Raw genomic sequence first — 26,999 nt, 5'->3', positions numbered from 1 at the left:
CCAGTTCTGGATGAGTAGAAGTTTCCTCCAACTAAACATTAGAAAGACCAAAGCTACTGTCTGTGTTCCTTGGCACAGATTCAACAATCAAATCGATCCATCCCCTTGGTAACATTGTTGAGGCTGAGTCAGCCTGTTTGCAACCTTGGTGTAGTCATACAGCCGTATAGTCATACAACATGGAATGCAGAGCTTTTCATCCAACCAGCCCATGCTGACCCTAATCCTAATCTAAACTAGTCCCACCTGCCTGCACTTGCAATACCCCAACCCAGGGAAAAGACACCTGCTATTCATATTATCTATACCTCTCATTATTTTACAAACTTCTCAAAGATCACCTCTCAACCATCAACGCTCCAATGAAAAACATCCTATCCTATCCAGCCTCTCTTTTCTTACTCAAACCTTCCATTCCCAGCAATATCCTGGTAAATCTCTTCTGAACCCTCTCCAGCTTAAGTGTCAGCATTTAAGTGAAATTTTGACCATGTATTCTCCCGATCACTAACATCAGCTATTCCCACTGCAGTAACAATGCCCGTTTCACACTAATCTTATTTCGCCCAGCATGGAAACTTTCATTCCTGACATTGTTACCTCGAGACTTGACAATTCCATTGCACTCCTGGCTGGTTTCTCACATTCCATCCTCTGTGAAGCCATCCAAACCTGCTGGACTTGTTCTAACTCACACACAATCATCCTGTCCTCGCTGACCTGGGGTAGCTTTAGTTAAATAATTACCTGGATTGTAAACTTCTCATTTTTTGCAGAATCTCTATCTCTGTAATCTCCTGCAACCCTGGGTTCAGCAAATTTGTGTGCAACCCATTGACAGAATAGGGGGCTGAGCCCGGGGCTCGTCCATCCTGTTGGCTTTCTTTCTCATTTTTATCTTCTTTTAACGTTTGCTCTTTGGTTTCTATATTTTCTTTGTTTTCCTTTTCTTCAAAAACCTCAGCGTGGTGGGTGCAGGAGGAGGCCTCGGGCAGCAGCGGGAGCAACACTAGGATGAGCCGGCCATTGCTCCATCCCAGCTCAGGTTTTCCAGTAGGTGAGGAGCAGGTACCAGGCTGACTGCCCTGGCCCTGATGCTCCAGGTCCACAGCTAGGCTTGGAAGCCAGAAGGTAAAGACGGGTGGTTTTTGGCCTGGCGTGGAGATTTGGTCATCATGTGGGGATCTTCTTCATCTTTGATTTCCAGTTATTCCAGCAGACCAACAGGCAGTTTCAACCCAACATGCCATTCTTTGGCAGAGATTTCCGGCCCAGTTTTCCAGTGGGCTGGCATAGCGTTCTCATCCTGGGATGGCGGTCTTGTCCTGACTGTGTTTTCAGGGTTTTCTATCGTTCCCTCATTAGCATTTCCTGAGCTCTGGAACCATTAATTGAACTGTAATGAACTTTGAATTAATTTTACTTTTTGACTTCTGTCATTAATATATGATTTGGAGATGCTGGTGTTGGACTGGCATGGACAAAGTTAAAAAGCACACACCAGGTTATAGTCCAACACGTTTATTTGGAAGCACTAGCTTTGGAGGTGCTGCCTCTTTATCAGGTGCTAGTGCTTTCAAATAAACTATTGGACTATTACCTGGTGGTGTGTGATTTTTAACTTTGTCATTGATATATGTGCTGTGGTAGGGAAACTTAAACTTTTCGCTGTATTTTTCATGGAAAAGTATATGTGACAATAAAGTTCTATTCTATTGTATTCTATTTTCCAACAACAGAGACAGATCCTGCTTTCTCCAGTATTGGTACAAATTGAACCATACACTGAAGTAGGTGTTTAAACTTCTAATTGAAGATTGTACTGAGTGAGGACTGAGGACAGACAGTGATGAATGAGAGATGCGTGTGTTCGGTGAATACAGTGAGGTGAATGTGCAGTGAAGAGAATAAAGTATGGATAGTGTGGAATGAGGACAGTGAGGGGTGGAGACTGAGAATGGCAACCTGGAACAGTGGGGTGTACCTAGTCTTTGAATTGGAAGAGTCATTACACCATTTGATTCTAACATGCATCATAATTAGCCTTCAACAAAATCTTTTAACACTTTTTACCAATAAAACCTTATCAGAGGCTTCAAATTGAATAATTGATATTATTATCAATTGACAGTTGTGAAAGAATGTTCCAAACTTTGACTCCATTTTGCAAGGCGGCACGGTGGCACAGTGGTTAGCACTGCTGCCTCACAGCGCCAGAGACCCGGGTTCAATTCCCGCCTCAGACGACTGACTGTGTGGAGTTTGCACATTCTCCCTGTGTCTGTGTGGGTTTCCTCCCACAGTCCAAAGATGTGCAGGGCAGGTGAATTGGCCATGCTAAATTGTCCGTAGTGTGAGGTAAGGAGTAGATGTAGGGGTATGGGTGGGTTGTGCTTCGGTGGGGCGGTGTGGACTTGTTGGGCCGAAGGGCCTGTTTCCACACTGTAAGTAATCTAATTATCATGAACGTACTTGCTTTCAGACTCTTCTTCTTTGGACCTTATATCCTGCTTCAGGGTCTGTTCTGTTTCCTTGTGGTTTTTGTTTGCTTCAGTTTTGCATTTTCTTTCATTTCAAGTCATTCATGACTGATTTCTTTAGCAGGTGGATCTCTTTCACTTTCAGACAATAAACTAAGTTGCTTTCTGAACACTGCCAACTGATCTGTTGTTTTACCCATATATAAATTTGCTCACATGACTAAAACAGAGTCTGTGTCCTCTCATTGAGTTAGTCTTACCCAGCCTAGAATATATGGGTCTGAGCAGTATGGGCTGTGACAAGTAAAGCACAGCAGGTCAGGCAGCTTCTGAGGAGCAGGAGAATCGACCTTTTGGGCATAAGTCCTTCATCAGGAATGAAGCTTGTGGACTAGGGGGCTAAGAGATAAGTGGGAGGGGGCGGGGGGAAAATTAGCTGGGAATGCGATAGGTAAATGAAGGTGGTGGGGAAGGTGATAGGTTGGAGAGGAGATTGGGGCGGATAAGTGGGAAGGAAGATGAACAGATCAAGAGGGCAGTACCAAGTTGAAACTTGGGACTGAGCTAAGGTGGGGGGAGGGGAAATGAGGAAACTGGTGAAATCCACATTGATCCCATGTGGTTGCAGGGTCCCAAGGCGGTAGATGAGACGTTCTTCCTCCAGGCGTCAGGTGGTTAGGGTTTGGCGATGGAGGAGGCCCAGGACCTGCATGCCCTTGACAGAGTGGGAGGGGAGTTGAAGTGTTCAGCCACGGCGCGGTGAGGTTGGTTAGTGCGGGTGTCCCAGAGATGTTCTCTGAAATAATCCACAAGTTGGCTTCCTGTCTCCCCGATGTAGATGAGACCATATTGGGTGCAGTAGATACAGTAGATGACGTGTGTGGAAGTGCAGGTAAGTCTCTGTCAGATGTGGAAGGATCCTTTGGATTGGAGTGAGGAAAGAGGTATGGGCACAGGTTTTGTACTTCTTGCAGTAGCAGGGAAGATCCCAGGTGTGGGGTGTGAGCTGGTGGGTGGGGGGCGGGGAGTGTGGATCTGACAAGGGAGTCGCAGAGGGAATGATCTCTCCGAAATGCAGATGGGGTGGAGAGGGAAATATATCTTTGGTGGTGGGGTCTGTTTGTAGGTGGCTGAAGTGGCAGAGGATGATGCAATGTATCCAGAGGTTAGTAGGGTGGAAGGTGAGGACCAGGTGGGTTCTGTCCTTGTTATGGTTGGAAGGGTTGGGTTCAAGGGCAGAGGTGCGGTACATGGAGGAGATGTTTTGGATGGGATTGTTAACCACGTGGGAGGGGAAGTTGGGATCTTTGAAGAAGGAGGCCATCAGAGATTCTCTATGGTGAACTTGGTCCTCCTAGGAGCAGAGGTGGTGGAGGAGGAGGAGGAGGAATTTGGAATAAGGGATGATGTTTTTACAGGAGGCTGGTTGGGAGGATGTGTAGTCCAGCTGGCTGTGGGAGTTGGTGGGTTTCTAGTAGATGCCTGTGGTTAGTCGGTTGCCAGAGATAGAGATGGAGAGGTCCAAGAAGGAAAAGGAGGCGTCCGAGATGGTCCAGGTAAATTTGAGTTTGGTAGAAGGTGTGTGTGCCTTTGATTCAACCTTCTATTGGGAGCACGGGATGGCAGGGTGGCAAGATTTGTGGTAAAATCGGGTGAGACGTCAGGTGAGGCTGATCGCAACATTGGAGCGGCATTGTGGGTTTCATGTGTGAAAATGGCAAGTTGCCAGTTCAGGGGGATTATTGCTTGTTAAACATCTTGTAAACAGCTCTGTTTGTCTCATTAATGTTCAGCCTCCTATCTTAGCAAATCTGTCGAACAAGCTAGATTTCAAGAAAATTTGACATGGAAATCTCACTGGAAACCTGGTGAATTCAGCCCGCTGCTTGTTCTGAAGGGCCTCCGTGTTGCTCAGCACCAACAACCATCTCAAACCAAGATCATGGGCACCAGCTGTATGCACCTCTTGTCCATAAACATTGATATCCAGCATTTTCCAACCCCTCACAATAATTATGGCATCTCTTTAATACAATGGCCGTGCATTCTGGAACACAGGCGTACATTTCAGGGTACACTGGCATTTAGCAATGAATGGTTGCAGGGGGTTACTTTAAGCTCACAGACGGGCTGATGGATTGGACCAAGTTGTATCTTGGGGCTGCTGGGTTTACTCTTTTAGTGCTTACTCACTTTGTTGCCTACCTGTATGCCCATTGAATCCACGTCTTGCCATACCAATTAGCACAGCCACACAAACTAGGCGCTTTGTCATTTTGCTGTTCAGTAGTGTCCTGTGCAACACAATTTCATACCTGTGGCAAACACACTGCCTCTGCAGCAAACATTTAAGGCTAAAAGGATCTTAGCTGATTTATTCTTACTGAAGTCAACAGAGATACCTATCAGTCAGAGGATCCGATGTGGCAATGGGCCATAGTCAGGTATCTGATTGGATGGTCAGGGGATCTGTGTCTTTGCAGTATAGGGAGCAGGTTATGGTCAGCCCTGTGGCTTCACAGCGGCCAGTCTGGGGAGAGGGTAGGTGAGCAGGTTAGGCCTAATATGGTCAAGGAGATATACATCTGTCAGTCAGGGATATTCTGTCTTAGTTACTTTTACAGCAAGGTTGGGTGACAGGTGCTGACCAGTCTATAAGAAGATACACAACCTGTGAGGCCTTGGTTATTTTTTAAAGTTGGAACAATAGAAGCAGCCTGAATGGGTGTGGTCAAATTCTCTCAAACCCAGGATTTTTAGTTAGCTGTTCAGGTCTTGAAAAGGTGGAAGTTTTCTTTTGACCCTTTTTCAGTCACAGCCAAAAACTGGAGGTTCAGTGCCTGCTATGGACTCTGCATGTGTGACAATCTGTGTTCAAAATTTGCTTTTTTGCCAAAGAGTGTTTCCATCAAGTGTTACTATACTGGAACAGGTAATTAGTAATAGTTACGATATGTATTATTCTGCTGAGTTTTCCAAAAGAGTTAACTTATTCCAAGTTTTTCTTTCTTTTGTTGCATTTTAACAATAATGTTTGAATAAATTTTGTTTTGATTAATTTTGAGTAGTTTGGCTAACCACCTTGCATCTGGAACATGGCACCTTACATTTACCTTTAGAATAAGAAAAAGTTAGGATCTAGGCTACCTTCTTAACATACTATAAGGGGGTCTGATCTGGCTATTAACAGGTCTGGGTATTTCTCGTCAGGGGCTGTCCAGATGGATTACTCGGGGCCTGTGTGAGCCTAATGGGTCCATAAGAAGAAACTAAGAGGAGAGGAGGTTGTGGGATTGGCAGGGGATGCAGTGATGGGAGGACCAAAAGGGGCATGTGTTGTGACAGGAGGCTTAGCAAATTATTCTTCAGGATTGGGCATTGCAGGGAGGATTACAATTGTGAAGAGGGCAATAGGATCTACAAGAGGGTTGTATTGGTAAAGCAGGAATGGGAAGGGGGTCATGCAGGAATGCCATTTATCCATAGTCAGAAGTACCTTTGCTTTGAGAGGGGATTGTGTCTTATTGCCTTTGCTGTGATCATCTCAGGAACTGCTACGGAAAGGTGGCAGGTACAGGTGTGGATTGGATGTGGATCTGGGGAAATACAAAATCTATGGAGTTTACAGGAAGGCCTACCAGGAAGGGGATTTGGATGTTTGGATGTTCACTGACATGTTCAGGCAAAGACTGAAAGCCACTGGTTGAGGACAGCTTGCGGTCACCTTCCATTGCGCAGTAAATCCAACCTCCACAGTAGGAACAAAAGGGCTGTGACCACAATCGAAGTGGGTGCAGCAAGTGACTTGACACGTGAGAGAGGATGCTGCAGAACATACCGATGTTGGGCTTTTAAAGGAAAAGAAATATCTCACACAGACCACTGTACAGGGCACAATAATTGTGGGATTTACTAAACCCTTGCCAATGCTAATGCATTGGCCATGTATTTGTTTTGCACCTTGCTGCCTCACACCATACCGACCAACTCACTCACTTTTGGACACAGAGGCCGTAAGAATCAGGATATTATCAGAGGTACAGCAGCAACCATTGGATGGCTCTGACACTGTGATTCTATGTACCTTGTCTCTCTGGCTTTCAGATCATGCAGCAGGCTCTCATCACAGGCCTCCATCTTTATGACAGTATGTGAGGCCATAACGTTATGTCAAATGCTGGAAAAATAACATTTGGAGCTACACAGAAAGGCAAACAACAAGGTGAAAGCAGTGACGTCTGTTTTCATAAAATGCAAAATAATATGGAGTGTACTGTACCACCAACATGTCTTCAATAAATCTTCTTGTTAATTTGCATAGTCATAGAGACGTACAGCATGGAAACAGACCCTTTGGTCCAATTTGCCCATGCCAACCAGATATCCTAAACTAATTGGGGTGGCATAGTGGCTCAATGGGCAACACTGCTTCCTTATAGCACCAGGGACCTGGGTTTGATTCCCTCCTTGGGTGGCCGTCTGTGTGGAGTTCGCACAGTCTCCCGTGTCTGGGTTTCCTCCCACAATCCAAAGCTGTACAGGTTGGTGAATTCATGCTAAATTGCCCATAGTGTTAGGTGCATTAGTCAGGGGTAAATATAGGATAGGGGAATGGGCCTGGGTGGATAGCTCTTTGGAGGGTCAGTGTGGAGCTAAAGGGCCTGTTTCCATACTGTAGTGAATCTAATTTAGTCCAATTTGCCAACACGCGGCCCATATCCCTCTAAGTGCTCCCTATTCATACACCCATCCAGATGCCTCTTAAATGCTGTAATTGTACCAGCATCCACCACTTCCTCTGGCAGCTCATTCTATACACGTACCACACTCTGCATGAAAGGGTTGCCCCTTAGGTCCCTTTTATATCTTTCCCCTCTCACCCTAAACCTATGCCCTCTAGTTTTGGACTCCCCCACCCCAGGTCTATTTATCCTGTCCATGCCCCTCATGATTTTATAAACCTCAATAAGGTCACTCCTCAGCCTCCGACGCTCCAGAGAAAACAGCCCTAGCCTATTCATCCTCTCCTTATAGCTCAAATCCTCCAACCCTGGCAACATCCTTGTAAATCTTTTCTGAATCCTTTCAAGTTTCACAACATTCTTCCGATAGGAAGGGGACCAGAATTGCACGCTATATTCTAAAAGTGGCCTAATCAATGTCCTGTAAAGCCACAACATGACCTCCCAACTCAATGCTCTGACCAATAAAGGAAAGCATACCGAATGCCTTCTTCACTATCCTATCTACCTACAACTCCCCTTTCAAGGAACTATGAACCTGCACTCCAAGATCTCTTTGTTCAGCAATATCCCCCAGGACCTTACCATTAACTGTATAAGTCCTGCCCTGATTTGCTTTTTCAAAATGCAGCACCTTGCATTTACTTAAATTAAACTCCATCTGCCGCTCCTCAGCCCATTGGCTGGTGAGTGAGCTAGATGGATTTTTTCAAGAATTGAGTGTAGTTATTGAGTACTTGATTCCAGACTTTTTACTGAATTCAAATTCCACTCTGGCAAATAGTGGAACTTGAATCCAGATACCCAGAACATTTCCTAATCGCAAGACACAGGCACTCAGAGAACTGCTAGAGACCAGGCATCTGTTCAGCCCCAGGCAGGAGAGGACCCTATCACATTTACAATCAGGGACTTTTTCCACAGACATAATGAAAAACAGGGGAGGTAGATATGTATCTTTGAGGCAATGGCCTCATTGCCTGGAGGCTGCAGGGGTGCAGACAGTCTCTGTTCCCTATTATAGGTTACTTTCTTCTGTAATAAGAAAACAGAGAGGAATTGAATGAAGTGAAATCTCGTGGCACAGCAATTAGTGCTAGTTAAAGATAGTGAAGTGTTCCAAGGGAGTGATAATATTACTGGACCATGAGAGGGCTTCATACGGTTTCTAATCCAACTGTCTGTCTCCTGGCACTGCCATATCTCTTTGTGAGAAAGGTACATCTGGTCCAGCAACCCCGTGTGCCAATGGATGAGACAATGGAACTCAGAAAAGTGCACCTCTCAGCAGACCCTTAGAGTACTGGATGTAGATCTCCATTGCAATCATCAACCTTTTAAGAAGGGTGGGAAGGACAAGCCAGGGAACTATGGACCAGTGAGCTTGATGTCGGTAGTGGGCAGGTTGTTGGAGGGAATCCTGAGGGACAGGATCTACATGTATTTGGAAAGGCAAGGAGAGATTAGGGATAGTCAACATGGCTTTGTGTGTGGGGAATCATGTCTCACAAACTTGATTGAGTTTCTTGAGGAAGTAACAAAGATGATTGATGAGGGTAGAGCGGTAGATGTGATCTACTTGGACTTCAGTAAGGTGTTCGACAAGGTTCCCCAAGGGAGACTGATCAGCAAGGTTAGATCTCACAGAACAGAGGGAGAACTAGCCATTTGGATACAGAACTGGCTCAAAGGTAGAAGACAGAAGGTGGTGGTGGAGGTTTGTTTTTCAGACTGGAGGCCTGTGACCAGTGAAGTGCCACAAGGATCGGTGCTGGGTCCTCTACTTTTTGTCATTGACATAAATGATTTGGATGCAAGCATAAGAGGTATAGTTAGTAAGTTTGCAGATGACACCAAAATTGGAGGTGTAGTGGCCAGTGAAGAGAGTTACCTCAGATTACAACAGGATCTTGATCAGATGGGCCAATGGGCTGAGAAATGGCAGATGGAGTTTAATTCAGATAAATGCGAGGTGCTGCATTTTGGGAAAGCAAATCTTAGCATGACTTATACACTTAATGGTAAGGTCCTAGGGAGTGTTGCTGAACAAAGAGACCTTGGAGTGCAGGTTCTTAGCTCCTTGAAAGTGGAGTCGCAGGTAGATAGGATAGTGAAGAAGGTCTTTGGTATGCTTTCCTTTATTGGTCAGAGTATTGAGTACAGGAGTTGGGAGGTCATGTTGCGGCCACAGTTGGAATATTGTGTGCAATTCTGTCTCCTTCCTATCAGAAAGATGTTGTGAAACTTGAAAGGGTTCAGAAAAGATTTACAAGGATGTTGCCAGGGTTGGAGGATTTGAGCGATAGGGAGAGGTTGAATAGGCTGGAACTGTTTTCCCTGGAGCATCGGAGGCTGAGGGGTGACCTTATAGAGGTTTACAAAATTATGAGAGGCATGGATAGGGTAAATGGGCAAAGTCTTTTCCCTGGGGTGGGGGAGTCCAGAACTAGAGGGTATAGGTTTAGGGTGAGGGGGGAAAGATATAAAAGAGACCTAAGGGACAACTTTTTCACAAAGAGGGTGGTACATGTATGGAATGAGCTGCCAGAGGAAGTGGTGGAGGCTGCTCCAATTGCAACATTTAAGAGGCATTGGATGGCTATATGAATAGGAAGGGTTTGGAGGGATATGGGTCGGGTGCTGGCAGGTGGGACTAGTTTGGGTTGGGGTATCTGGTCGGCATGGACAGGTTGGACCAAAGCATCTGTTTCCATGCTGTACATCTCTATGACTCTCCACGACCTTTCAACTTATGTGGACGTTCTGGTGATGGACTGGGCTAGACAAAGTTAAAAGTCATGCAACACCAGGCAAATAAACCTGTCGGTGTTGTGTGATTTTTAACTTTTCAACTGTGGCAGCCAGACTCTTACATGATTGTCTGCACTCCTGCAGCCTCCAGGCAATGAGGCCATTGCCTCAAAGATACATATCTACCTCCCCTGTTTCTCATTATGCATGTGGAAAAGTCCCTGATTGTCAGTGTAATAGGGTCCTCTCAAGCCTGGGGCTGAACAGACATCTGGTCTCTAGAAGTCCCTTGAGTGCCAGTGGCTTGCAATGTTTCTTCTTGGCTTTCTATTCCCTGTTATAGGTTACTTCTTCTGTAATAAGAAAACAGAGCGGAATTGAGTGAAGTGAAATCTCGTGGCAAAGCAATTAGTGCTAGTTAAAGATAGTGAAGTGTTCCAAGGGAGAGATATGACAGCACAGAGAGAGGAAGGTGAGTGTTATAGTAGTAGTGATACAGTGGTTGTGAAAAAGCAAAGAGAAATGTGTGACACATCCCCTGATGAAGTACAGAAGGTCATTGTAGCATAGGCCCCTCTGCCCATAATGGCCTTATAGTAATGCTGACCATTCTTCTGCAGAATGAAAATGGCACTGGCCTAGGTGGTGACCTTGGATGAGCTGGTCAGAGTCTGTGGTATGACCTTCTCTGTTGGTAGTCTGGGAAGGGGATCACCTTTCTTTGCACCACCCCCGAACCTCCAGATACCTCTCAGAGAATTGTGGTGCCATTTTCCCTTCTTTGACCTCTACTGCTAACATCCCCGATCTAACAGCTGGCTTCAGAAAACGTTTGCCTGTCTGGGTGTACAATGGGCTTTCAGAGATGGCCCATCCACAAGGGGTGCTTTTGGTAGATATTTGATAAGTTGTTCTACAAATGGCGTGTGGTAAGATAGTTCTGGAATCGGACCTGAAGAACACTATGAGGACAGGGAAGACAGTTAATGAGATGAATTTGGTAAGATACAATGAAAAAACTCATTGAAAATTTTGATAAAATTTGGACATAGCCAAAAAAAGACAAACTTCAACCTTTCATATCTTTTACTTGTTTTTCTGTTTTCAATAAATATTAAACACATTAGGATCACTATGAAATAAATATTCATGTATTGCTAAACTATTAATTTTTTAAAAATCTTTTATTGCCAAGGCTAGTATTTCTGTCCCTGCCGACCCAATCTGATGATCCACTGACCCTCCTAAACCACCTGACACCCTACCTATCCATTCTTACATTTTACCCATTCATACCCATTTAAGAAAGAATTGGATAGAGCTCTTAAAGATAGTGGAGTCAAGGGTTATGGAGATAAGGCTGGAACAGGATACTGATTGGGAATGATCAGCCATGATCATATTGAATGGTGGTGCAGGCTCGAAGGGCTGAATGGCCTACTCCTGCATCTATTGTCTATTGTCTATTGTCTATTGTCACTCACTTATTCGATCATGCTTTCACTAACTGGATCTTGAAATTTACCAGATGGCAGCTAGTATCATAAATTGTTGGCAATCATATCATTTTCATCATTCTACCGTGATGGAGCTCTCCATTGCGCTGCACTTTGCATTTCTGGGAAAGCCCAGCTGAGAGACCCAACAAGGAATGTGGAACAATGTTGAGGTGAATCTTTCAATTCTTTGAAAGACCCTGGCTGTTGTTAATTGATAGAAACCTTTTAGAATGTGACCCATCTAATACATGCACTTGGCATTCTGCTCATAATAACTAACCCATTTTGCTAATAAACCTAATCAGAAATGTTATGACACATCTCTGGAGCAGGTAAAACTTGAACACAGACTTGAACCCCTGTTTCAGGAGTAGGGATACTACCACTTACATGACAAGTGGTCCCCTTTGTTCATATTATCAGTTCAGACATCACTTCCAGCTAATTGTTTGCCTTTATCCTTGATGAGCAATTAACTAGTTTACAATTTCATTTGTCAGGTTTCAAAATTCCGTTTGAAAATAAAAAGGTTAACCTACATTTCAGCTTGAGATATACTAACCCAATGCTTAACAACAAATTCACATTTCCATGAAATTTCTATTCTGTTTCAGCCCAAATCCCCAGTTCTCTGTTCAAGCTCCATGGTCACTTTCCCCATTTCATTCCCCAATGAGTCCAATTCCATTTTTGGTAAATAGTGATGGAGGGAAGAGGCATGGGGTGAAATGCTATGTACAGACCAGATACTTTGCCAACTAATGACTGCTTGCAAATGCAAAACATTGGTGAAATTGTACACATTGCTGGAAGTCTCTGCTGAACTGACCTTCTTTCCAGGATTTAGATGGAGATACTTGGACCCTGCCAGATTCATAATCAGAACAGTGGTCACAGAGATCGGCATAGTGATCAACAGGATTTTCACCATCCGTTGATTCTTATGTCCCTCCATTTTTAAAAGAACTGCAAACATAGAGATACAAAAAAAAGAATAAAAAGGACTAAAAATCCAATTCTATGAGATTCAATTCTGAGCAATTGGAAACAACATTAATTTGTCACATGATCAACTTTTTATTCTTATTCTGAATGAGAAACAGCAAAAGTGAAATTATCAATTTATAAATAGTTCCAATAAATATTAGATTCTAGCAAGTAATACGAAATACAAAAGAGCAGAAATACCAAAAGAATAGAAAGCACAAATGGTTGCTTTCAGCTGGAGATGAAATCCGGATGTCTTCGTTTGAAGGTCTTTAATAAATGAGAAGCTAGAAACTGTGGATCAGTAAAGATGAGTTAGTGTCCTACCACAGAAACTAAGTGGATAAAATATAGTGGAGCCGTAGGAATGTTATCTGTGAGCTCCAGAGGGTTAACACACGAATGGCTGGAAGTTGCACAGAGCTTTGGTGAGACCCCATGTGTTCAGGACAGCACACCCCAGGAAGGAGTTTTGGCACTTGGACGTGTAGGAACCCCAGTTCACAGAATGACTCCCAGTCTGGAATTACTAAATGAAAGGACCTGGTTGGATTGACTGAGATTAAATAGCAATTAAGGGTGTTAGAATAATAGAATCCCCACAGTGCAGAAACAGGCCATTTGGCCCAACAACTCCAACTCACACTGAAGCTCTGAAGAGTAACCCAGCCAGACCCATTCCCCTGTCCTAATATTCTACATTTCCCCCAACTGATGCACCTAACCTACACATCCCTGAACACTATAGGTAATTTAGATTAGCCAATTCACCTAAACTGCACATCTTTAGACTGTGGATGGAAACTGGAGCAAACCCACATAGTCACAGGGAGAATGTGCAAACTTCACACAGACAGTTGCCCAAGGCAGGAATAGAACCCAGGTCCCTGGCGCTGTGAGACAGTAGTGCTAACCACTGAGCCACCATGCCATTTCTTTGCTCAACATTAGAGTTAAAACACATAGTGTGGTGGGCACAACAAATTGACATCCCAGATGGAACCTCGATCAGAAGTGACTTTGTCACTCAGAGATTAAATCCCACGGAACCTAATATTTCTTGAGGTTTTGCCTGAGCCAGTTGTTAGGAGGAATTCCTGGCCTCCCACAAGGGAATAGAAAGGTCTACATTGAACTGTTCATTAAAGGTTAAAGTCAGAAGGTGTCTATTCCTGATCAAACAAGCGACTGTTTCCTTTGTGCATCTGTGTGGGATCCTTAGTGAGATAAGTTCAGTACAACATCGAAAGTAAGCAGAGATCCATTGGGATATGACCGAAATGGTGCAAAAGTCATATACTCGGTTGGATCCACCCTCTATACCCCTTAGTTTAATTGAAATTGGTGGAGAAATGGGCCAGAGTAAGAGATTATCCCATATGGGAAAAGAAGCGAAGGCAATACCTTAGTAAGAAAAAGTGGCCCATTTGGGCAGAATTTTGCTGTAATGATAAAATGGGACCAGGATCCTAAGGACAAAAGTACTGATGGATTTCAGGAAAAGTTAAGGGAAGCAAACTTCCCAACCTGAAATGGTGACAGCAATAGACTGGGACTATTGTTAGGGACAGAGCAGGAATTGAAAATGGTCCTTAAGTAATTAGAGGACGCAAAGAATGAAGTAATGGAGTTGTGACTGAACAAAGCAGTCCTGGACCAAAGAAATCAGACAAACCTACTACTACACATGGAGCATTTCCAAACCCAATGTGAGAAAGCATACCAAGATACCCAGTGTGCAGTGTCAGCTAAAGAGGCGGCTGAGAATGAAGTGAGTCAGTTAAGGAGGAACTTCCAGCGTGGTGCACATCCTCTCAGTCAGATCACACTCTTGACGAATTTATACTCTCCCATCACAACCACCAAGTGTAGCTTCAATGCCCGAGGGACCCCCAGACGATCTAATTGACTTAATGGAGGACTATCTAACTGGAACAACTCATTAGTGACTGACAGCATGGATGTGTTGCACATTTACAATAGTCTAGACATGACAGAATTCCCCAATAACTCCCTGATAAACAAGGAACTCAAAAGATCCTAAGTTCTTATAACTTAGATGCCACATGGCGCATCCATGATATGGATATGTGACAATACTAAATGATTAGTATGGACTAGGGAAAAGAAGACTTAACTGGACTGTCAGATGGAAACATCCAACATTCAGGACATCACCACTAGAGGGAATGACAGGACATGAACGTGGGAACCAGGAGGATACGATATTGCCAAGTCCCCAGAGACAGAAGATTCATGACAAACTAATGAGTCTCTGTTGGGTGCCTATTTAATCAATACATTAACTCATTAGTCCCGATGATGGAACAGCTCCTGACAGCCACCCAAGGCAGGGCATCACTGTTTCTGATGGTTCAAACTGATGTGCAATGTAGAGCAATGTATTCTCCAAAGCAGATTCAACTGAATTGGCATGAAAAAGCACTGGTAGACAAGTATAGGCAGAATCCCAAAATATTATACAAGTTTATCAGGGGGAAAAAAAGGGAAAATTTGGATACATCAGCTTCTCTATTAGTGACCAAGCGTGCAACCTGCATGTGAAACTGGAGGACATTGGTAGAGTGTTAAATGAGTACTTCACACCTGTTGGAGGATGCAAGTACAGAATTTAAGAAAATAGACTCTGAAGTACTTGAGCAGATTGATATAAGAAACAAGGAGGATTTGTAAGTTTTGTCAGGTTTGAAAGGTCCAGATGAGTTGTATCCCAAGCTGCTGTGGTAGACAATAGATGAAATTACAGGGGCTCTGTTGACCTTGTGAAATAATCTATCTTTTTGTATTGTTTTTGTGATGGTAGTAGCTGTTTTATTTAATTTAACTGCAAACATTCCGTAGTTTGTTTAAAATCTTAGAAGCTTATGAGTGTAATTTGGGATTTCAAATTGAACCTTGTCACACCTCATTGGGGTAGTGCATTAGAAATTGAGAGCCACTATTCCTGGAGTTGTCATAAATTTTTTAAAAATGTTGTCAAAGTACTCAAAGTCCCCAATTACCTGTCCAAAGGATCCAGGTTAACAGAACACATCGAGCATGTTTCTGCACTTCATAGCAATTGCTACTAACAAGCATAATATATTATGATAAACACAAACATCTATGCAGATCTCATCCCTTTTCCTACCAATGTCATTGATACAATATGCACCGTGATCTCTGTCTGTTTGCCATCTCCATCCTCAGAATGCCCTGCAGCCATTCAGTGACATTCCTGACTCTTGCACCAAAAAAAAGCAACATGTCATGGAGTTGCGTTTGTGGCAGCAGAAACAGCAAAAATTCTTTTCAAACTTGATTCCTTATTGGACTTTAAACTTTGACTCAGATTCTTCCCATCAGTGTCTGATGTCTTCTGTTTCAATGGTATCATTTTAAGCTTATACTCGTGCTCTCCCACTTTCTCTCCTGAAATTTTAACTTGTCTCACTTATATCTTTATTTAGTTCTCTTGTTCTGTTCTTAGGAAATCCATTTCCACTATTCCTTCATGCTCAAGCTGCGTTGACTGTAACATGATATTACCTGGATTCCAATGTGTCACTTCCTGGATTATCTAGTCTCTCTTGTATTTCTAGTAAACACATTTGCTGAGATATACTTCAATTATTTCTGCCTTCCTCACTCTGTCAAACAACGCTAGCTCTAGTTTACAACCAATGGAATTTGGAATTTCACTTCAGAATATCAGGTGCCACCTGCAGGAAATTCTATGCCATTTTCAGTCCAATTTCTTGAATGCAGTAGAGAACAAGATCTTTTTCTTTGTTTGTGTTATTTACGAATACCACACCCAAATCCTTGTTGTATCTGTTTCAAAATATCCTGGATGAGCCCACAAATGTTGTCACACTTCACGGGGTTAGTGTGCTGGAAGTCAATTGTCACTAATCCCAGAGTCATTACAAAAGTGAAGAATGTTATCCAAGTACCCAAAGTCAAGATTAGAGTGGTGCTGGAAAAGCACAGTGGGTCAGGCAGCATCCAAGGAGCAGGAAAAATTGACATTTCGGACAAAAGCTCTTCATCAGGAATCCCGATGCAGAGCTTTTGCCTAAAACGTCAATTTTTTCCTGCTCCTCGGATGCTGCCTGACCTGCTGTGCTTTTCCAGCACCACTCTAATCTTGACTCTAATCTCCAGCATCTGCAGTGCCCACTTCTGCAAAGTCCCCAGAGTACCCAAAGTCCCCAGTTTACCTTTAGGAAAGATACAGGCCAACAGGAAACATGACCAGGTTTCAGTACTTAACAATAGCTAGTATTTATTACACATAATTTGTAAATAGGTAAACAACTAGGAACTGTCAACATATAAGTTTACTAGGTAAAACACGAACTCCCTTAAAGTCAGATTCATGCGGCATCGAAACATATCTTTTGACCTAGCAACAAACACCAAACTACACTAATCCCATTTACCTGCACTTAGCCCAGAGCTTACTATGCCCTGGCATTTTAAGGAATTATTTTGATGCTTCTTGAATGTTGCAAGAGTACCTGCCTCCCCCATCCTGTCAAGCCACACAGTCTACCATTCTACCATCCTCTGGGTAAAAAATGGTGTCCTTAGATCCCCTTGAACCAATTAGCCCTCACCTTAAACCTATGCCCTCTGGTCTTAGATACATCTTCCATGCAGAAAGATGCTCATGACCTACCCTATCTATGCCCCTCATAAATTTGGATACATCAGTCAGATTCCGCCTCAGCCTCCTCTGCTCCAAGGATCACAGACGTAGCTTATTGTAACCGAGACTTTTCATTCCAGGGAATATCCTGGGTGCATCTCCTTTGCATCCTCTCCAGTGCAATCATGTTTTTCTGATAGTTTGGCAAGCAGAATTACACACAAAATTCCACCTGTGGCCTCATCAATGCTCTGTAAAATTGCTTTTATATTCTGTACCACAGCTAATGAAGACAAGCATCCAATATGCCTTCTTCACCATCCTAGCTGTGCTGACATTTTCATGGATCTGTGGACGTGTACATCGTGGAGTATATTGGAAATTGTGCGATTAAGCCGCAGCATAATACGGATTAAATTTCCAAATGCTATTGCAAAAAGCTGACTTGCAGGCGTGGTTGAGTCTAAGGAGATCAGTACACTGCAGATATGGAAGTACACGGCCAACAGATTGTTGTCTAGATTTTGTGGTTAGGGTGAGGGGACTATTTTGCATGAATGTGCAAAAGATATCGTGGAATAGATCAACAGAATATACTGATTGTTGTTTGTGGTTTCGGGGAGGATTAAATAAAAATGTATAAGAAACACGATTAAAGCTGTTGCTACAAAGGTCTCAACTTGCAACAGTGCAGTCTACATATAAGGAGAAATAAAGCTGGATGTTTGAAAGATCGTGGACTCGTAGCTCATTTCAGAGGAACCCAACAGAGGAAAGGATTTTTACTGATGTTAAAAGTCTTGAGTGATAGTGAAAGTTCAGACTTACTTCATCTAACGTGATCTATAACCTGTCTGCAATCTCTGACTTAAGCCCATAGTATTTACAGATGTCTGTAATCAGTAAAAAATGTGATCTCTGGCACAGTTCATTGAGTCTCAATAGCTCTAAGTCCATATAAATATCCAGAATTAATCTCCTCCATGCGATTTTGAAACTCTCCAAGTGGCATATGACTCGAGGTCCTCTAACAGACATTGAACTCAGTCCAGAAAATAATCCTTCTGGCCTCCAAGAGACAAAATAATATCTCTAGCCCCCTGGCTATATGACTAGACTACCATTTGACTCTCATTGAAACTGATAGTCACAAAAAAAATGGCAGGAGGAAAGAAACAAGAACTCCCCACAATAGTGAAAGGAGGGCTGGGCACACTTGATATTTCTGCAGATGACAGTTTCCAAAAATTAAAGGAATACATTGAGCAACAATTTGACCTGTTGAAAATCTTGACAGAAATCCGTGAAATGTACAATATTCCTACAGGATAATGGTCCCTGGATGGTACTAAAAGGGTCTGGGGGAAAACGATTTCTATGAGAGAGAAACATTTAGTAAGGTGATCCCTTACCTTAGTGGAACAAATCTGATAATGGAATGAGACAATACACAAGGTAAGTCATGACAGGAAAAACAAAACAGACCTGAAAAGCCAATGAAAAGCTAACTGTGAGAAATTGACATGTACAAAAAAGAACCAGGAAGAACAGAAGCCAATCCCCTGACAAAAGAATCTAGATTTCCAACCAACCCCTTCTAACTCTACTATCTTAGAGCCCGTTAGAAGATCACTCTACCCCTCACTAAGACAACTGGAAAATGAAATACAAAAAGGAAAGGAAACTGAACCCTCTATTGACTCCAGCAACAGTGTGGAACCCTGTTTAGCCCCTTTACTGACCATGCAATGCAAAGCCCGGACCTAGAAAAGAACTGTAAAAGGGGGTAGAATGGAATACAAATATGAATGGACTGACTGGCACAGACATGACCCCGCGCTAACTAACATGAGAGACAAAGAATTACCCCAGCACCATCCCAAAAGGGGAGACTTAAAGACCTAGGAGCAATTGTAATGGCTGTGAAGGAGACAGAAACAGAGAGAGAGAGAGAGAGAGAGACCAGCTTTTGGTGTTGCGTTACTCAACTAAGTGTTAACTCTTTGTGGTCTGGTTTGAATGTAACTTTGTTCATTGGTTGTTAAATGTTTTTTTTGTGTAATATTTGTGTTTTTATTGTCTGGAGCTTGAAATCTGGAAATGCTTTGAATTTATTATGCATTTTGGGAATATATGGTGATTTGAAATTGTGATGTGCGGACCATGCATGGTTAATATAATGTCCTTTTAAGGAACTATCAGTGGCTGTGCAAAGCAAAAATCTGTGACAAAATGTTCATTTAAAAATTTGGCTTGTTGGTAATTTGGTAAAAAATTTATCCCTTTTCCATGCTGTACGGTTCTCTATAACACGATAATTGGAAATTATCACTTTTGAAATTTCATTTTCTGGCTAGACTGAACTTCCAAATACTGATTTAACACGAGTGAATCTTCAATTCCAGATGATAAAATTTGCTCAATGTAAATGTACTGTGGCGCAAAAGTATCCAAGTGATAAGAAAATTTGGATTTTGAACATTTAATTGTCTTTGAACAAAATTCCGATGAAATTCCAAAATTCCAAGAAGTCTTAAAAAGGAGAGTACATTTTAACAAAGGAGGTAGGCTTTTCCTGTGTCAATTATAACACACTTATTTCTGTACAGGAGAAAAAGAGAAGGTTGACATTGTTATGTCCAGAGGTTTTCACCCACTCCTTAAACCACTACTAATTAACCCATTCTGCTTGAAGTGGAATGAATGTGTACTATTTGTTTTTTTCAGTAACTGAAAGATACTGAAGACTATGAACTTCTGAACCTGTCTGTAGACTTCCAACATCACAACACAGTGATGGATGAAGCATCTTTAACCCATCAAGCCATTCGTTAACAACACATGTCAGTGTTTGGACAACTATTGTGAAAATGTTAAAGGATTGAGTATCAGGAATTTGAATGCATAAAAATTGTCAGTGACTTTGAGGGAGTAAACGGAACTTTGAATTTGGATAAATTTAGGTAGGAGGTATATCAAATATCTAGAATGAATTGCAAAGTAACTTTAAAATATGTGGGTTATTTTAGATAAAAAAATGAACAAAGTATGTTTTGTCTAAACAAACAGAAATGTTGGACTTCTGCTTTAAAATATTATGAAATGATTTACCATGGACTACAAATCTCACTAGATCTCTGGAATTCGATAGGTGGTAAAAGTTAAAATGCAAAGTTGGATGAGGTGAATTAAGGATGGAGAGTAGTGGCAGAAACAAAACTAATTTGCATAATGGATTGAAATGACATTTGAAGTTAACCTGAATTTTAATGAAAAGGAAATTTAGGTGAGGGCCTTCCCACCTTTCCACCCGCTCCACCCTCCCCACCGACCAATCGCTATTACCCCAGACCTGCATCTGCTATCACCTTCCCAGCAGCCTTCCCGCCAGCCCCACCACACCCCTCTATATACCTCTCAGCCCCCTTCCCCCTCCACTTTCCCGAGGAAGGGCTTATGCCCAAAACATCAATTCTCCTGCTCCTCGGATGCTGCCTGACCTGCTGTGCTTTTCCAGTGCCACACTTTTCGACTCTGACTCTCCAGCATCTGCAGTCCTTACTTTCTCCTACTCAATTGATAGCTTTATCTTGGTGAGGTTTGCGTCTTTGCCTTTCCTTTCAAGAGGACTGAACTTGGTGACTGAGCCACTACCCGAGACATCAGGACTGTATGCGGAGAGATAAGTATAAGAGAGTCATAGAGTCGTGGAGATGTACAGCACAGAAACAGACCCTTCAGTCCAACCCTTCCAAACTGACCAGATATCCTAACCTAATCTAATCCCATTTTCCATCCCTTGGCCCATATCTCTCTAAACCTTTCCTATTCATTTACCCATCCAGATGCCTTTTAAATGTTGCATTTATACCAGCCTCCACCACCTCTCTTGGCAGCTCATGTCATACACTTACCACCCTCTGCATGAAAAGTTGGCCCTTAGGTTCTTTTATATCTTTCCCGTCTCACCCTAAACCAATGCCCTCTAGTTCTGGACTACCCCCCTCCAGGGAAAAGACTTTGTCCATTTATCCTATCCATGTCCCTCATGATTTTATAAACCTCTAAAAGGTCACCCCTCAGCCTTCGATGTTTGAGGGAAAATAGCCCCAGCCTATTCAGCCCCTCCCATTAGCTTTAATCCTGCAACCCTGGCAACATCCTTGTAAATCTTTTCTGAACCCTTTCAAGTTTCACAGCATTCTTCCGATGGCAAGGAGATCAGAATTGTGCACAATGTTCCAAAAGTGGCCTTCTTCACTACCCTATCTGCCTGCGATTCCACTTTCAAGGAGCTATGAAACCTGCACTCCAAGGTTTCTTTGTTCAGCAACACTCCCTAGAGCCTTATCATTAAGTGTATAAGTCCTGCTAAGGTTTGCTATCCCAAAATGCAGCACCTCACACTTATCTAAATTAAACTCTATCTGCCACTTCTCAGTCCATTGGCCCATCTGGTCAAGATCCTGTTGTAACTTGAGATAATCTTCTTCACTGTCCACTATACCTCCAATTTTGGTGTAATTTGCAAACTTACTAACTATACCTCTTATGTTCACATCCAAATAATTTATATAAATGACAAAGTACTGGATCCAACATCAATCCTTGTGGCACTCGACTGGTCACAGGCCTCTGGTTGGAAAAGCAACCCTCCACCACTTTTGAGCCAGTTCTGTATCTATATGGCTGGTTCTCCCTGATTTCCATGAGATCTAACCTTGTTAACTAGTCTCCCTTGTCAAATGCCTTACTGAAGTCCACATAGATCACATCCACCCTTTTGCCATCATCAAACCTTTTGTTACTTCTTCAAAAAGTTCAATCAAGTTTGTGAGACATGATTTTCCCAAAGCAAAACCATGCTGACTATCCCTAATCAGTCCTTGCCATTCCAAATAGATGCAAATCCTGATCTTCAGGATTCCCTTCAACACATTTCCCACCACTGACATCAGGCTCATCGGTCTTTGGTTCCCATCTTTCTTAAATAGTGACACCCCATTAGCCTCCTCTGTAATACTGACATTTTTCAAGATGTCACCATCAATTTTCCTACATTCTAAATCTTCCATGTCCTTCTCTATGGTAAGCACTGATGCAAAACACTGGTTCAGTATCTCCCCCATCTCCTGCGTTTCCACACAAAGGCTGAATTGCTGATCTTTGAGGGGCCCTAATCTGTCTCGAGTTACCCTTTTGTCCTTAATTATTTATAAAAAACCTTTGGATTCTCCTTTGCCCTATTTGCCAAAACTATCTCATGTCCCCTTTTTGTCCTCCTGATTTCCCTCTTAAGTATACTCCAACTGCCTTTATACTCTTCTCAGGATTCACTCGATCTTTCCTGTCTACACCTGACATATGTTTCCTTCTTTTTCTGAACCAAACCCTTAATTTCTCTCGTCATCCAGCATTTTCTTCATCTACCAGCTTTTCCTTTCACCCTGACAGGAATATACTGTCTCTGAACTCTAGTTATCTCATTTCTGAATCCTTCCCATTTTCCAGCCATTCCTTTACCTGTGAACATCTGCCCCCAATCAGCTTTTGAAAGTTCTTGCCTAATATTGTCAAAATTGGCCTTCCTCCAATTTAGAACTTCAACTTTTAGATCCATCTATCCTTCTCCATCACTATTTTAAAACTAATAGAATTATGGTCGCTGGCCCCAAAGTGCTCCCCCAATGAGACCTCCGTCACCTGCCCTGCCTTATTTCCCAAGAGTAGGTCAAGTTTTGCACCTTCTTTAGTAGGTACATTCACATACTGAATCAGAAATTTTTCTTGTACACATTTAACAGATTCCTCTCCATCTAAACCCTGAACACTATGGCAGTCCCAGTCTGTGTTTGTAAAGGTAAAATCCCCTACCATAACCATCCTATTATTCTTATCAGAAACATCTGATTGTGCCTCTGACTGGAGAGTCCCCTAACACAATTGATCGCTTGGAATCTGACGTACCCCTCATTACATTATAGCCTGTCTTGATACCAGAAACTTGACTGTCCCTGCTACATTTTCCTGAGAATCCATCACCCCCTGCATTTTCTAAAATAGCATAGTTGTTTGAACTAGGGATAGCCACACTACCCTGCACTACCCACCTACCCCTCCTACCTTTCCTGGAGATAACCCATCTACCTGACTGTATCTGTGGCTTTTCTCCCTTCCTATAACTGCAATCCGACACACCCTCTTGCTCTCGTAAATTCCTCATTGCCTCAAACTGTCACTCCAACCATTCAATCTGATAGGATTCACAACCATTTATTGTAGATACCATCCTCAGGAACACATAAACTCTCTCTAAACTCTCACATCCAACAAGAAGACCATGTCATTCTACTAAAGGTTATTCTTGCTCCTTCACAATGTACAGACCCAGAAAAATAAGCACTGTTTTATTGCTGTAAAAAACACTGCTTCAGGCTAACTTAATACAAAGGGCTTATATTTTTAAAATTTAACCAAGAAACAGATCTCAATAAAACATATAATCAAGAAAGAACCAACTCTACTCACTATTGTAGATTCACAGCCAGCTACACTTCAAATTATGCACTTACCTATTTCTGTATTGTGACCTGTCCCACACAGGTTTTTCCAAGATCAGTTGTAAATTTCACTGTTTGTTAAATTTTCCTAGACGCACTTTGATATCCAGAGATACATGAATTCAAACAGCAAAGGCAGTAATTGTGCAAATTTACTGCCATGTCAGTTTTCTTTCTCTTTCTCTCTATCTCTTTCTGTCTCCTTTACTGACCATGTGCTACCTTTTGTCTCCTCCTTTTTAATAGTGCCGTTGTTTTGACTTTTTTTTCTCCAAAATTCCAAAACAATGCAACAGCATATAAAGCATTAATTGCTGCTCCTGAAATTCATTTCCAACACCTAAAATACCTCAAAAAAGAAGCAGCCCTTACAGCTACAAATCTTTCCCATCCTCCATTGAAATTAGACTTGCCCCCAGTTTGGGCACTAAACTTTTGAATTATCTTTATCCCCTTCCATTAATAACTTTGAAATGTACAGAGTTACAGTCACTGACCCCAAAGTGTTCTTCCACAAGCATTTCAACCACTTGACTGGCTTCATTTCTTTAGATTAGATCTCACACTGCCTCACTGGGCAGCACAGTGGCACAGTGGTTAGCACTGCTGCCTCACAGCGCCAGAGACCCGGGTTCAACTCCCGCCTCAGGCAACTGACTGTGTGGAGTTTGCACGTTCTCCCCGTGTCTGCGTGGGTTTGCTCCGGTTTCCTCCCAGAGTCCACATCCCAGAGTCCAAAGATGTGCAGGTCAGGTGAATTGGTCATGCTAAATTGCCCGTAGTGTTAGGTAAGGGGTAAATGTATGGGTGGGTTGCGCTTGGGCAGGTCGGTGTGGACTTGTTGGGCTGAAGGGCCTGTTTCTACACTGTAATGTAATCTAATCTAATTCCTAGTAGTAAACAAAAAAAAACTTCAGATGCTGGAATAGACAGGCAGGAGACTGGAACAACACAGAAAACCAGGCAGTATCAGGAGGTGGAAAAGTCAACATTTGAGGTGTAACCCTTCCTCAGGATTGGGGGAGGGTGTAGGGGGAGCTGCAGATAAAGGGGATGGTGGGGGCTGGGTGGTGAAGTGGGGATGGGTGAAGACAGGTAGAGGATACGAGCTGGTTGATCAGTGGGAGGGAGGAGTCCAAGAGAGTGGGATGGGAAGGGAGGTTATTTGAAATTGGAGAACTCAATGTTGAGTCCTCTGAGCTGTAGGCTGCCCAGGCGGAAGATGAGGTGCTGTTCCTCCAGTTTGCGGTGTGGGTGGTTGTGGCAATGGAGGAGACCAAGGATGGTGATATCAGAAAGGGGGGATTAAAATGGGTGGTGATTGGTCGGCCCTTGCGGGCACAGCTGAGATGCTTGGTGAACTGTTGCCTAAGTTTATGTTTGGTCTCCCTGATGTAGAGAAGACCACATTGGGAGCACCTGATGCAGTAAACCAGGTTGGAGGAGAGGCAGGTGAACCTCTGTGTCACCTGGAAGGACTGTTTGGGGCCCTGGATGGAGGTAAGGGGGTTGGTATACTGGTAGGTTTTGCATCTTTTCTGGTTGCAGGGGAAGGTACTTGGGGGTTCGGGGAAGGGAGGGTGGAGTGGGGGCAGGAGCAAGATGGGGGTTGGTGGGGAAAGTGCCCGTTGTTTGAAATAGGTAGACAAGTGGTATGCTCGCAAGGCGAACATCTCCTCATCTGAGCAGATGTGGCAGAGGTAGAGGAATTGGGAGAATGGGGTGGAGTTTTTGCAAGATACTGGTTGGAAGAGGTATAGTCCAGGTAGTAATGGGAGTCTGTGGGTTTGTAGTAAACATCTATGTGGAGAGTGTCACTGGAGCTGGAAATGGTGAGGTCAAGAAAAGGGAGGGAGGTGATAGACCAAGTGAATTTAAGGGAGGGTGTGGAGGTTGTGGGCGAAGTCGATGAACTGCTCCAGTTCGGCCTGGGAGTAGGACACTGCACCAATGCAGTCACCGATGTAACGGCAGAAGTGTCGGGGCACAGCGCCTGTGTAGGTACTAAAGAGGGTCTGTTTGATATAGCCAACAATGAGACAAGTGTATTCTATGTAGGTAGTGATGAGAATACCCTCATATTGAGAATACCCTCCATTGTTCTGTGTGACACCATGACCATAGGACAGATATTGAACAGATGTAGCAACTCAAGACTGAGCATCCATGAGGCACTGTGGGCCATCAACGGCAGTAGAATTGCACTCCAGCACAATCTGTAACCTCATGGCCTGGCATATCCCCCACTCAACCACTACCATTAAGCCAGGAGGTCAACCAGGAGCCAGGAGCTACACCAAACATACTTTAAAATGAGGAGTCAACTAGGTGAAGTTACCAAGCAGGACTACTTGCATGCCAAACAGCATAAGCAATAAATGATACACACAGAAAAGTGATCCCACAACTAACAGATCAGTTCAAAGCTAGTTCAATCTAGTCATGAAAAGTGGTGGAAAATTAGAACATTAACTGGAAGGGGAGGCTCCACAAACGTTGCTATCCTCACTGATGGAACAGCCTAAGGCATAAGTGCAAAGGAGAAGGCTGATAAGGCAGCAATCATCAACCAGAACTGCCAAATGGATGATCTACCTTGGCCTCCTCCAGTGGTTCCCCAGTATTACTTTGCCAGTCTTCAGCCAATTTGATTCACTCCATCTGATATCAAGAAATGGTTGGGGGCATTGGATACAGCAAAGTCTACAAGCCCTGATAACATTCTGGCAATAGTGCTGAAGACTTGCACTCCAGAACTTGCTGATCCCCCTAGCCAAGCTGTTGCAGTACAGTTACAACACTGACATCTACCCAACAATGTGGAAAATTGCCCAGATATGTCCCGTACACAAAAAGCAGGACAAATCCAATTTAGCCAATTCTGGTTTTAACAGTCTACTCTCAATCAACATTAAAATGATGAAAGGAGTCATTAATAATATTATCAAGTCATAACCTCGCTCAAGTCATAATATTGCTCAGCAATAACCTCCCCAGTGATGCTGAGTTTGGGTTCCACCTGCCCACTTAGCTCCTGACCTCATTACGGGTCAAATATGGACAAAAGACATTAATTTCAGAGGGGACATGAGGCATTAAGGTCACATTTGACCAAGTATAGCATCTAGGAGCCCTACCAAATAAGGAATTAGTGCATACTGGGGGCAAACTCACATCTGGTTGGTGTCATACCTGATGGTGAGATCATTGTGGTTGTTGGAGGTCAGTCACCTCAGCTCCAAGACATCTCTGCAAGAGTTCTTCAGGGTAGTGGAAGTAACATACATGCCATACAAATGCCAGGCAATGACCATTTCCAATAGATA

General features: G+C 43.1%; 1 protein-coding gene across 1 annotated transcript in view; it reads right to left on the bottom strand.

The window, feature by feature from the left end:
- The window catches only part of LOC140469281 (ectonucleoside triphosphate diphosphohydrolase 8-like), a 124,601-nt gene that overhangs the window by 79,573 nt on the left and 18,029 nt on the right, over positions 1 to 26,999 (bottom strand). The window contains exon 2 of the mRNA XM_072565624.1: positions 12,302 to 12,438. Coding sequence (XP_072421725.1) covers positions 12,302 to 12,427 — 126 coding nt within the window. The 5' untranslated portion in view covers positions 12,428 to 12,438. The remainder of the gene's footprint in view (positions 1 to 12,301; positions 12,439 to 26,999) is intronic.

This window comes from Chiloscyllium punctatum, chromosome 49 (genome assembly GCF_047496795.1).
Source record: "Chiloscyllium punctatum isolate Juve2018m chromosome 49, sChiPun1.3, whole genome shotgun sequence".
NCBI lineage: Eukaryota > Metazoa > Chordata > Chondrichthyes > Orectolobiformes > Hemiscylliidae > Chiloscyllium > Chiloscyllium punctatum.
The sequence above is the reverse complement of the archived record's forward strand: the minus strand, read 5'-3'. Positions and strand labels throughout refer to the sequence as shown.